The following is a 12,159-nucleotide window of genomic DNA, read 5'->3' on the forward strand; positions in this document are numbered from 1 at the left end:
GAGGCGATGCGTTCGCAGTCAGGTCCAATCTTGCTTCATATTTGATATATAATACTGTTATTTATAGATGTTTCGGTGACAAATCTATCATAGAAACAAACTATAGGCGACAGTGATAAATCGGCTTGGTTTTCTGGATCGCAAGCTTTGGCACGTTTGGGACAGGAACTCGTAGCGTCTTCGCCTCGCCTGGTTTATAAATACCCAGCTTTTACTTCTTTTTTTTTTTGCTTTACGTCATACCATGATACTGATATTTCCATGAATAGGAAGACCGGTACACTGCAGGAGATGGAGTGGACATTTTTCAATGTTTTCATATGGGAACGTTAAAATTAATGCGACTGAAAATTCTTCTGCAGATATAACAGCAGGAACTCCAGCAACAGGTATGAGGCTGAAGTTGAAGCTGAAGATGAAGCATCTGCTGTGTAACTTCGCCAAAGTCATCTGGATGTTCTCCACTTCAGTGCAGGCGCAGGTAATGCCAAGAAAACAGGTTTTTGTGCAAGTTTTTAACATTTTTGTTATATTTTGATATTGTATTTTATATAGTATATCTTTGCCCTTGCTAATCTTGTGTGCTGCGTATAACTCATTAGGCTATATACATCTTTGTCTCCATCGTTCCTTTTCCCACGTGCTGTGCATTTGGCAAATCAAATAGCATAAAATAAACAGGATGAGTTATATATTCTTACCGGGACTTTTAAATTGAATTGTTCCATCTTTTTAATTGTCGTTTTGCTTGTCTTCGTCTGTGAGACGAAAAATGCAGTATTTTATATAGTAAGCGTTTTTTTTCCATTAAAATGCTCTATTTTAAGATGGCAGCTAGATTGTCACCTATTCGTAACCGTACACAGGGTCTTTTAATATTCCAAAACGAATTATGCAAACTGGTCTAGCTATATTTAATTTACCAGTTATATTATTTATTCAGATAATATATAGATGAATATATAGATATAGATGAATATATAGATAAACATAAGGAAAATAAATGAATTCATTCATAAATAAATAATTGCGTGCATGGTGTTCAGTAAAATTTAGTAAAATGACACGCCCTTGGATGTTTTTGAGTTTATATAACACCGCGTTGCAAAAAAGTAACCCTGTGAGGTGTCACGGCAAGAAGCACTTTACTGATTTTCCACAAGGTGATTGCAGTAATTGGAATCCTCAAAGCCGCACAGTGCCAGCAGGACTAAACGTCAGGGTAACTTCTTTAGAGACTGCAATAATTATGTGGAGCTCATTAAAAGTCAAGTAAACAGTGTCGGCATCAAAGCTGGGGTGGGGGGTACGGCAAGCGAGATGGGATATGCGAAATTCACTTTCGATCTCAGTTTGATGCTCGTTTTCATGTTTTATAATTATATACGGCTCCTTGTGGACGGTTCTTGCGTTTCGCGGGTGGCCCCTCGTCTCTTGCACCTCAGCAGGTTTGGACTCAGACCTAAATGTACGCGTTTGTTCATTACGCTCATTACGCGTCCTGTACATTCTGATTTTCTGAGCGACAGTCATAAATCATGATGTTTCGCAGCCAATGCCTTTGGGTCTGCTGATTGGAAATAATACCGGAAAAAGGCTCTTGGGTGTAGAATCACTGCTGCAGAATCACTGGCAACGCAAACGGATTTCGCTTATAGATTCACAACAGCTAGCTTACCAAATTCCCTGAGTGTGGCTGGGAGTCTGAAGGTTAATGAATTGCAGCAGATGTGCAGACGAGTCCCATCCCTGTATTGTGGCTGGATGCGTATGCTGTGGGTGTGACTGGGGTTCAGGGTTACGCCTCCCCTCCTGTGCTGGGGGTGTTGCCCTCTGCCTCTGCTCTGTGTCTGCATCTGTGCCCTAGCTGAAGATCAGCTGGTGTCCACTGTATAACCTGGTCGCATTAACAGGGATGGGCCCCACTCAGAAAGTCACTTCAATCCCTGCCCCCCTAATGTAGTGGTTGTTTATGGCCAATAGGGGGCCCTCAAACCTAGGGAGCACAAATGCTTGGTTTGAGTTGTGTAAACACTGCTGCCCATCAGTAGCTGATGCTATTCTCCCTGATCCATAGCTGGTCCTGGACCAATTGCCTCTGTCTTATCCTACTGTACAAAAATTATTTTAGCAGGTGGACAGGCATTATACTTATAAAAAATAAGTACCTTTATATGCTGTAGAGAGCTTTACAGAAGCATAAATCTCACAGCTGTTTAAACAAAAAGGCTTAGTTTATTCATCTTTCTCAGCTTATGGACTGAATGCTACAACTCTGCTGTGAAAACATCCAATTTTTAAAACCCTCTTCCTTCAAAGGAGCTGTTTACTGCCTCATCCTAAGTAGGCAGAGCTTTGTGAATCTGAATGGTAATATCATATCTCATTTTACTGCTTTCGGGTAGAGTGGGATCTGCTGTAATCATTTCTCTAATGGCTGTCTTGCCAACGATCTCCAAAAGAATGTCTGCATCTGGGAACATCACATTCATACCACTCTCAGGCTTGTTAGTGCAACAGGTTTAAGGTCTCTTTAAAAGAATTTGGTACACAAAGGCAGTGGAAAGCTCTATGAGATGCTTTCAAATGCAACACACACACACCAAAAATCGCAGTTATGCAATTTGAGGTCCTGTCTGGAGCATGCTGAGAGTGGCCAGTTGGGCAATAAGGCGCATTCTGACGTTCCGTTACAGGGACAACGGCTAAATTAGGTTCGGGTTGGTTCAAACACGTAGATTCATCGCCCTGGAGATACCGCTGTATCCGTGAGATATACAAAGCGTGTGCGGATGTACCGAGCAAGAAGGCTGTGGTCACTAAGTGGTGTCCTGGGAGATCCATGTCGCAGTAAGGAGTCAATAACAGAGAGTCCGGGGTAGAAACTTCCGGGCAGCTACATTTAGTCACAGTGTATCACTTAAATGCCATTTAGAATTAGAATTTAGAATTTGGCGATCAGCGGTCATTGTTGATACACCAAAGCACACAGTGCACAACAACAAAATGTGTCCTCTGCATTTAACCCATATGTGACATCATGACATAGCAGAGGGCAGATAATTTAGCGCCCGGGGGTCGGTACCTTGTTTAGGGTACCTCAGTGGTACCTTGCTGGTCAGTGAATCGAACCAGCAATCTTTCAGTTACAAGTGACAGAATGACATCATATCAGAGCCAAACCAACAGTGAGTCAAGGAGAAGAGATTATTGTAAATGGTCTGCATGTTTTACATCAAGCCACTGATCTGGAGCCTAAAGCAGATTTCACTGGTTCAGAAGTGACCCTGAGTGTGACTCAGATCACCATGTAAAGGATGCATCACAATGCCTTCCTCAAATGCGATCTTCAGTCGTTTTATAAATCAAAAGCTTTTGCATTGCTTTTTTACAGTAACTGGCTGCATGGGAGCCCCTGGAGAATCTCTCGCCGCTGAGTGTAGGATATGTGTCAGAGGCCAGGGCTCTCCTGCCTCCAAATTGCAGTCGCTGACTCATCCGCGCACCACAAACACGCTTCAGTTTGTGATGAAGTTTGGCCAAAATGGTGCATTTGTGCTAAGAGAAAAGATTATCACATGTGCCAGTATGGAGTGTGTTAATCAGAGGGCTCTCCTTAGTAGTATTTGTAAAGCAATAATACACTTGTCTCAAATATGAATTAATAAAGTAATTTCTTTCTCCCAGAAAGAGACAAATAGTTAAAGATATTGCTGTTGCACTGTGCTGCATAATTCCAACATTAATAATCGATCCTTTATTGTCCCCGTGGGGAAATTCTTTTTTAAGCCTCCCTCATCTTGCTCTTTGCAGAGTCCGCGAAGGGCAGCCACCCATAGTGGCACCCAGGGAGCTGGGGGTTAAGGGTCTTGCGCAAGGACTCACAGAAGTGCCGAGGCTGGGATTGAACCGGCAACCTTGTGATTACAGGAACACAGGCTTAGCCCACTGAGCCACATGCTTACGAAGTCTGAATTATACACATGTTGCTAACAAATTTTATGATTTGTTGATGGATGTTGATTATGTATTGGAAATATACTTGACCTTGAATTCTGTTTGTGTAATGATTGATTTTTGCCGGAAAATTAATTAAAACGAAGAAACCTAGTAAAACAGCATACAGCAAGAAGGTTCCTGGTTGGGTGGCTTGAGACCAGCCAGTAACAGGCAAGCAAGGGACTCACAATGACCAATGAAAGAATGACATCCACTTATGACGGTCCTCTACAGGTGGGCTCAGATGGCGGAATCACTGCCCAGGAGCAGGTGTACCTCCTGTACGACGTCAAGGTGCAATGCCTGCACAACGTATCGTCGCACGACCCTACAGGTGAGTGGGGGAGACGCTGCTGTTCAGGTAGCTGTAAGGTGACCAGTACAAGAATGCATTTTGAGAGGGACAGTCAGCTTTAAACTGACCAGCAGTTTGAGAGACATGGTCAGCTGTAAGGTGACCATCAGGAGACTGTAGTTTGAGAGGCACGGTCAGCTGTAAGGTGACCATCAGGAGACTGCAGTTGGAGAGGCACGGTCAGCTGCAAGGTGACCATCAGGAGACTGCAGTTTGAGAGGCACGGTCAGCTGTAAGGTGACCATCAGGAGACTGCAGTTTGAGAGGCACGGTCAGCTGTAAGGTGACCATCAGGAGACTGCAGTTTGAGAGGCACGGTCAGCTGCAAGGTGACCATCAGGAGACTGCAGTTTGAGAGGCACGGTCAGCTGTAAGGTGACCATCAGGAGACAGTTGTTTGAGAGGCACAGTCAGCTGTAAGGTGACCATGAGGAGACAGTTGTTTGAGAGGCACAGTAAGCTTTAAGGTGACCATCAGGAGACTGTAGTTTGAGAGGTACATCCTTGAAAATGCATTTTACTTAAAAGACAGGAAATGCCAAGAACTTTCTTGGGTATAATCATGTTTTGCTATTTCGTTCCCATCCTTCTAGACCACACATGCATTAGTGAAGAAGGACATATTTCACCTGTTGCTGGAGGACCAATACTGCTGTTCGATTTACATTAACCTCTACATGAACCAAAATCCAAGCACACTGTGATCAGCTGACCTGGTATCATTGTGCCCTTACGGTTAATGGGTACCAGCTACTGGTAGAGTGGTACAGTGGGCTGGATGCTGGCTCCTTTATTGTAAGGTTCTGAATTCAAATTTTCAGGATGGCCGTGTGCTCTAGGGACTGCCTGACTCGTCTGTCTCAAAAATGTATATTGCTTTGGATAAAAGCATCTGTTAAATAAATGAATGTACTGTCCTCATACAGTCTCACTGCTCCTTCATATCTGATGACATGCCTTTTGTACGTCTGGTCATGTGGGATTTTATGACTGTCATGACCTGCTCGTCCAATCCCCTGTGTGCCACACCCCCCTCACTACCTCATGTGGAATCCCTGTGTTACTAGGTGTTTCTCGTTGTTTTTAATTAGTGTGAAGTATTTAAGTCTGTGTTTGAGTGTGTTTCCCCAGTTCCATCATTAACGTCATATCGTGTCTGCCTGTTCTGTGTTTGCCCGGAATTAAATCCTGTGTTTTCCCCTATTCCCTGAGTCTTGCCTCTGTTTCCGTGGTCCATGCCTTCGTGCAACCATGACAGAATGACAGAACTCGCTAAAAAGACACCTTGCCTCACTGTAGAGGAGTATCTCAATTGGGTGGACGAGGTGAGATCCAGGAGGACCCCGCTGCTCGCACCCTTGCTGCTCGGTTGAGAAACTTGTTGAAGGAGATCTCCCCGTCTAGCGACCTGCATTTAGCCGAAGAGGTACAGCAGGACCTGGTCCGGCTGAGAGGCAATGATGAGGCAGGTACGCTTGGACTGTGGATTGCCTCTTCTCCTGTTGGCCAAACTATCCCCTGCTCCTGCTAAGTCAGCTCGCAAGAAGAAGCAGAGAGACCAAAGACGGGAGGACACACCAGGTGTCTGTGTGGGGTCCATCTCGGTCTCTGCTGCCTCTCTGGCAGCATGTTGGGAGGAGTTTCTCCCGATTTTTGACCCGGCGGTGTTCACATCACCGGATCTGCCTGCTGCTTCACTGTCTGTGCCCGATTCTTGTCTGCCTGCTGCTTCACTGCTTGTGCCCGAGGCTCATCTGCCTGCTGCTTCGCCTGCGCCCGAGTCAGCGCCCAAAGCCTGTTCTGTGGCACCTGTTCCCGCTCCTGTGGTTCCCGTTCCCCTGGACCCTGTTCCGGCCCCTGTTCCCATGGCGCCAGTCCCTGTCCCCGAAGAGGTCCTGGACCGTCGGACCACCATTCCTTCCCCCTTAGAGATGGAGGAGGAGCTTCAGTGGGACCCCTCGGGGATATCCCTGATGACTGCCCCAATGAACCCATCTAGTGGGTCATCCCGACCACCATCCCAGCATGGCAGATACCGGCGAGCTCCCTGTCTCTGTGTCCCGCAGAGGTAGGGGACACCTGCACAGGGGTCGGGTCCTACCTGCCCTACACCCTGGCTCGCCGTCAGTTCCTTCAGTTCCTGCTTGACGGTCGCTTGCGGCTCCCCCTGCGGTGCCTTATCGGGTGGCTGCAGTCTCACCTCCAATGCCTCGTCAGTCGCCTGCGGGTCCCCCTGCTCCGACTCATCAGTCTCCTGTATCTTCGCTGGCTGTGGCTGTACATTCGCCTGCCACGGCTTCTGCTCCCTCCTCGCCTCCTCCTTTGTCCCCTTCACCTCCCTCCTCACCTCCTCCAGCAGTCCCGCTGCCTTCCTCCTCGCCCCCTTCACTGTCCCCTCTGGCTAAGGCCTCGCAGTCGCCGAGGGTCTCTCCAGCTCTGGCCTCATGGTCGCCTGTAGCTGCTGCGGTTTCCCACCTTCCACCCGTCGGGATTTATTCCAGCTCCCTGTTTCCCCCTGCCCTCTGCTTCCTTGCCCCCTGTGTTTGCTCCCCGTCCTTCTGTTCCGCCTTTGTTCCCTCGTAGTCCCTTTGTTCCTCCTGTTGGGTTGTCCCCTGCTGTTGTCCTTCTGTTATTTCCGTCTCTGGTGCCCCTGTGTCTGTCCACGTTCCCTGTAGTGTGTCAGTTGGCGTCCTGGTGGCTGTCTTTTTTTGTCCTGCGTGTCGGTCCTGTTCCCGTTGCCTTGTTAATGTTTTTTGCTTTTGTTTCCCCAGGTGCTGTCCCCACTTTTGTCCCTCCGGTCCCTTTAGGCACACCCAGAATGCATGCCTTTGGGGGGGTTCTGTCATGACCTGCTCGTCCGATCCTCTTGTGTGCCACGCCCCCCTCACTACCTTGTGTGAAATCCCTGTGTTACCAGCTGTTGTCCTGCCTCTGCTTCCGCAGTCCATGCATTCGTGTAACCGTGACAATGACATCATCACTGTTTTGGAACGACTCTGTCAGCCTGTGCTCCTTTGTGATGTGTGGACAGGGAAATGGACTTTATGTAGGGCTCATCACACGGTTCTTATAATCGACTGCTGTAGATGAAGATATCATCTGATCTTCGGAGCAGGCAGCGTAGTTCAGAGAGCAAATTAATGAATCTGTAATAGTTGTGAAATGTCCTGGGGGAGAGGGCAGTAATCCTGGCAGGAAGAGGAGTTCTGCCAGGGCTGCTGTATGAATTTAATCACAGCATTTGTTCCGCTTTTAAGCCCCTTTAAATCCTTCATAAGAGCGTAAAGGCAGGGTTTTACAATAAACAAATAAATAGCCCTTCAGCCAGTTGAGGGCGCTGCCTGTAGTTGTCAATGTGGTAGCTGTCATGCAGAGGCGTGAGTCATCCGCTCGGGCACTGGTAGGTCGCTTCTTTCAATGTGTCCCACCCCCACAGCCTCTTCCAGTTCATTTTCAGGTTGGTGTGTGGTCACAGCTCGTTCTCTCCTAGTGCTGTTCAGATTTGCTCACATATTCAACTGATTGAGTTACCTGACCTCCTGCTCTTCACCATGTACAAGAATCCATTAAGGTTACTGGATTTTTTTCACAGTGGCGTCAGAGTAAATTGTGCTTTCAAAGGTTTCTATTAAAGTAGCGGATGTGGCAGCGGCACCATAACATGGCAGCAACTCTCCTGCTCTTCATCCTCATCTACCTCATATTGCTTGTGTGTCCAGATGAGCTCTGCCCCCCCGGGTGGGATGGCCTAATCTGCTGGCCACAGGGATCCCCTGGAGCAGTCACACAGGTCCCATGCCCCAAATATGTCTACGACTTCAACCACAAAGGTACGCTGCATCCTCTTATCTCCACACATGTCTGCCAGGAAACCTCACAACTCAAGTTCGATGTTATAGAGGAATTCACTGCCTTTGATGCTGCCTGCCTGCCATCACCGACAGCTTCATGGAACTGTCTCCGAGCTTTGACATTCATATCATGATGCTTTTAATGTTTTTTTTTTTAAGTTCAAGTTGCTCATTTTACAGAAAGGTAGAAATTTGGGTTCATGTCGATGATTGTTTTCAAAAGCAATAAAATTTTATGTGAAAACAGGTCAGACAAAACCTCCACGATTGCAGATTTACGTGAGTATAATTTCCTATATTGTACAAAAATATAATATCGCCTGTGTGTGTGTCCTGTAGGTCACGCCTACAGGAAATGTGATGCCAACGGCTCATGGATTTTTCTGGAGAGCTTAAACAGGACATGGGCAAATTATTCTGAATGTTTGAGGTTCCTTCAGCCTGATCATGTGGTGGGGAAGGTAAGCCCCATTGGGGTGTTTTCATATGAACTACTCACTCTCATCCTCAATCCCAGAATTCATAGCCAAACTCCAGCAGATACATGACTGGTCTGTTTCTATCCAAACCAGCTTTTTTTTGACAGTGCTTCTTGCATGTTTCCAGCAGGACTTTTTCGAGCGACTCTACATCATGTACACCATCGGTTATGCGGTGTCCTTCAGCTCCCTCCTGGTCGCCATCTTTATCATTGGATACTTCCGGTAAAAACAGCTGTATCTAACTGTTTCTTGTTGACAGGTGGACTTGCTCTATGATACTTTGGACTTTGGGTGTTTTGACCCAGTCATAAACCCAAGTTTTATTTAGAAGATCATGAATTATAGTCATTCATTCTGACATAATTCGGCCATCTGCTACTCATTTGTTCTCAGTCACAAGCCAAGTGAACACCGTTTCCTGTAGGGTTCACTAAATTAACAGTAACAGTGCTGTTACTCTGTAATTAGGAAATGCACGTGTGTTGGCTGGGGCTTGCCTTGTGGGATGGTTGTTAACTTGTTCAGCTCAGAGTTTCACTGTCATCTTCAGTTGAGATTGCAGGATGTTTATGACTCACCTGTGAAATTACAGAGCCAGTGCTAATCACGCACTGTGAGTTCTCCCATCTGCTCCATGTTTATTTACATATCAGGTTTATGGGAGCAATTACTACTGTGCCAATCTGACATGTCTGAATATTGTGCTCCACCTGAGAGTGACAGGGAATGCACATTCTTAGCAGGAAATGCACATCCTTGACAGGAAATGTACATCCCTGACAGGAAATGCATGGCCCTCAGTGATAATGCCTGTCATGCAATCCTGTGGAAGAGCCCATCTTCCGCTGTTCATTGCAGTTTGGAAAAAGCATGTCAGCTTCATTGACTCATGTGCAGGTGCTTGGACTTGCGCACCACAGACATATACAACGAGGACAGCCCACCAGAGCAGCCAGCCCCAACAGTTCCAGCAGAAGCGAGCCATTCACATCTGATAGCAGTTTTAGCGACTATCAGCTTTAGCAAGTTTAGCTATGTCTGACACCAGCACGCTCAAACCAAATCAAGGGCTCTCTCTCTGTCCTTAGGCGCCTGCACTGCACCAGGAACTACATCCACATGCACTTGTTTGTGTCGTTCATGCTGCGAGCCGTCAGTATCTTCATCAAGGACCGCGTGGTCCACGCCAATGTCGGCTTGCAAGAATTCGACTCGGTGCTGATGGACAACTTCAGGACCGTCTCTGTAATGTCGGTGGACAAGTCTCAGTATGTGAGTCGTTATTCCTTCCTTCCTAAGCTGTAACGTAGTTTGTAAGAGATAGTGTCCGCAGTGATGCCGCCAGCATTATCTCATCTCCAGAGATGTTACATGATACTACAGTACATGGGCATTTTGAGGAAGGAACATCTAGTCTAGATCAGGCTCTGATTGTGTGATAACTGCAGTGTGTGTCTGTGATTGGAAGGTCAATGCTTCGAAATCTTATGCTTGGCAATGTAGTCATAATTCGATTGGGCCCTTGAGCAAGGCCCGTAACTCCTCGAAATGCTCCAGGGCTGCCGGATTAATGGCCTGACCTTGTGCTCAGACACTCTCAGTCACTCTCACCTCTGATACTTGTGCAAATGGCAAATAAACCCTTAAGGTTAATCTCATATACTTAAGCTATAAAGGCAGGTGGCATTACTGTAGTTTAATGTTGTTGAATACACTATGCATGTGCTTAGCAAATAAGGTGATTTCTCACAGATTTATATTAAAATAACCTACAATAACAAAACAAGCAAGTAAGGGCGGCCAAGCCTCTGGGGTCTGCTGATTAGGAGAAGCTAAATGTGGAAGCTGGAATCCATCTCCAAGCTCCTACTTTCAGCAGAACGCCTCCACGTTTTCTCCAAATCGCCGATGGTGCTGCCTGTGGTACCCAGAGCAGGCCCTTGCAGTAAGAGGAGGGGAGAGGAGAGGAGGGGAGAGAAGGAAAGAGGAGCTCACACCATCATGGGCTGCCTCCGAGGGTAACACACGGCCTCTGAGCAGCCATCATGGTGCTAGAAGGACTCATTCGTATTTAGGACCCACACACTGAGCGACTCAGTAGCACCCTGACTTCACACTTGATCAGACAGTTAAATTAGCATTTGTACGTGACCTGACTCCTCTTCTGTCCCATTCAAGCTAATCTGCTTGCTGATACTTTCCAGAGCCACGGACTCTGATGTTGACAAAACAACATAATACAATATAAGTACATCATCCTTCCATGCACCAATATCAAAACATTATCCTCTGTAGAGCAGTAATGTAAATAAATAGCTATCCATTTAAACTGCCGATAAAGTGCAAAAATTCTGATTAGATGTTTAAAAATCCCCCCTAACCCAAATGAATGAGTTCTGGTTTTGCTCAGCGTTTAAGCTCTGTTTCCAAGGGCTTGTTTACTGCCATCTCAGAGCGTTTCCTCTGGCGCAAGTTCCACAAGGAATAAGAAAATTACAGCAAGTGAACCCCCAAATCTGCACATCTTAATGCACATGTACATAACACCAGCTTTCAGTGCTGCGGGGATTGCAGCTGCACTGCATTGATCGCAGTGAAATGCACGCATACACCTCAGTGCCATGCGCGCACTGCATTTTCCTTCATTCTTTCTAAAAGGTGAATCTTTTTGTTTGGTAATATACAGCCATCAGCCCCAGGCCAGCTGAGAGTCTCTGTAGGGGGTGGGGGCGAGGAAGCTACATACAATCAGAAACGCACCCTGTGTCTCCCTGAGATCTCTGGCCTGTGCTGCCTTATTAAATCAGAGAGGCAGAGCAATGACTCTGTCTCTCCTGCCCTTATAATGTCCTTTGGCTACTTATTTATAGAGCACATTTACAGCTCTGACAGTAAGATCATTAACTTTATTTAAGGGTTCATTTAAGGGTTTAGTGTTAACGAACTTGCTGTTGTCTTTAAGCTACTCGTTGTCAAAGGGAAACTTGGAATTAGGTGATGGTTTAATGTGTGACAAGTTTAAAGCACAAATGGGTGTGTCGGTATTAAATCACCCCTCGGAGGCTTGTCAGAGTGCCCAGAGAGGAAGGCCAGCTCACTATACTATCCATTTGAAACCTGGTGGTTTGCAGTTCAAATCCCCCAAGTGACCCTGGTGTGGTGCAGCTGAGCACCATCCAATCACAGGGCTGGCTGTGTGAAGAGGTCTGTGGACTAAAAAAGACTCGAGTTCTTTATCGTCAGCACATCCATGTATCCAAGTACACAATGAGCTGAAATGCTGTTTCTCTTGGGCCCCCTGTGGCACTACAGATAATTACAAATACATAAATATTAATGCATAACATCATCAACACAATACAGTATAAATACTAATAGTGTACATAACTATGATTATGTGGATTAAGAGTGGGGTTGAATCCTAATATGGTATCCGGCAAAGCACAAATAGTGGGTTTTTATGAATTTTTAT

General features: G+C 46.3%; 1 protein-coding gene across 1 annotated transcript in view; it reads left to right on the forward strand.

Moving 5' to 3' along the window:
- Nucleotides 1–270: 270 nt before the first annotated feature.
- LOC111849060 (parathyroid hormone 2 receptor-like) overlaps nucleotides 271–12,159 on the forward strand; it is a 30,036-nt gene continuing 18,147 nt past the window's right edge. The window contains exons 1-6 of the mRNA XM_023821587.2: nucleotides 271–481; nucleotides 4,234–4,333; nucleotides 8,074–8,184; nucleotides 8,545–8,666; nucleotides 8,812–8,909; nucleotides 9,776–9,959. Coding sequence (XP_023677355.1) covers nucleotides 311–481; nucleotides 4,234–4,333; nucleotides 8,074–8,184; nucleotides 8,545–8,666; nucleotides 8,812–8,909; nucleotides 9,776–9,959 — 786 coding nt within the window. The 5' untranslated portion in view covers nucleotides 271–310. The remainder of the gene's footprint in view (nucleotides 482–4,233; nucleotides 4,334–8,073; nucleotides 8,185–8,544; nucleotides 8,667–8,811; nucleotides 8,910–9,775; nucleotides 9,960–12,159) is intronic.

The sequence above is a fragment of the Paramormyrops kingsleyae genome, chromosome 16 (assembly GCF_048594095.1).
Source record: "Paramormyrops kingsleyae isolate MSU_618 chromosome 16, PKINGS_0.4, whole genome shotgun sequence".
Classification (NCBI taxonomy): domain Eukaryota; kingdom Metazoa; phylum Chordata; class Actinopteri; order Osteoglossiformes; family Mormyridae; genus Paramormyrops; species Paramormyrops kingsleyae.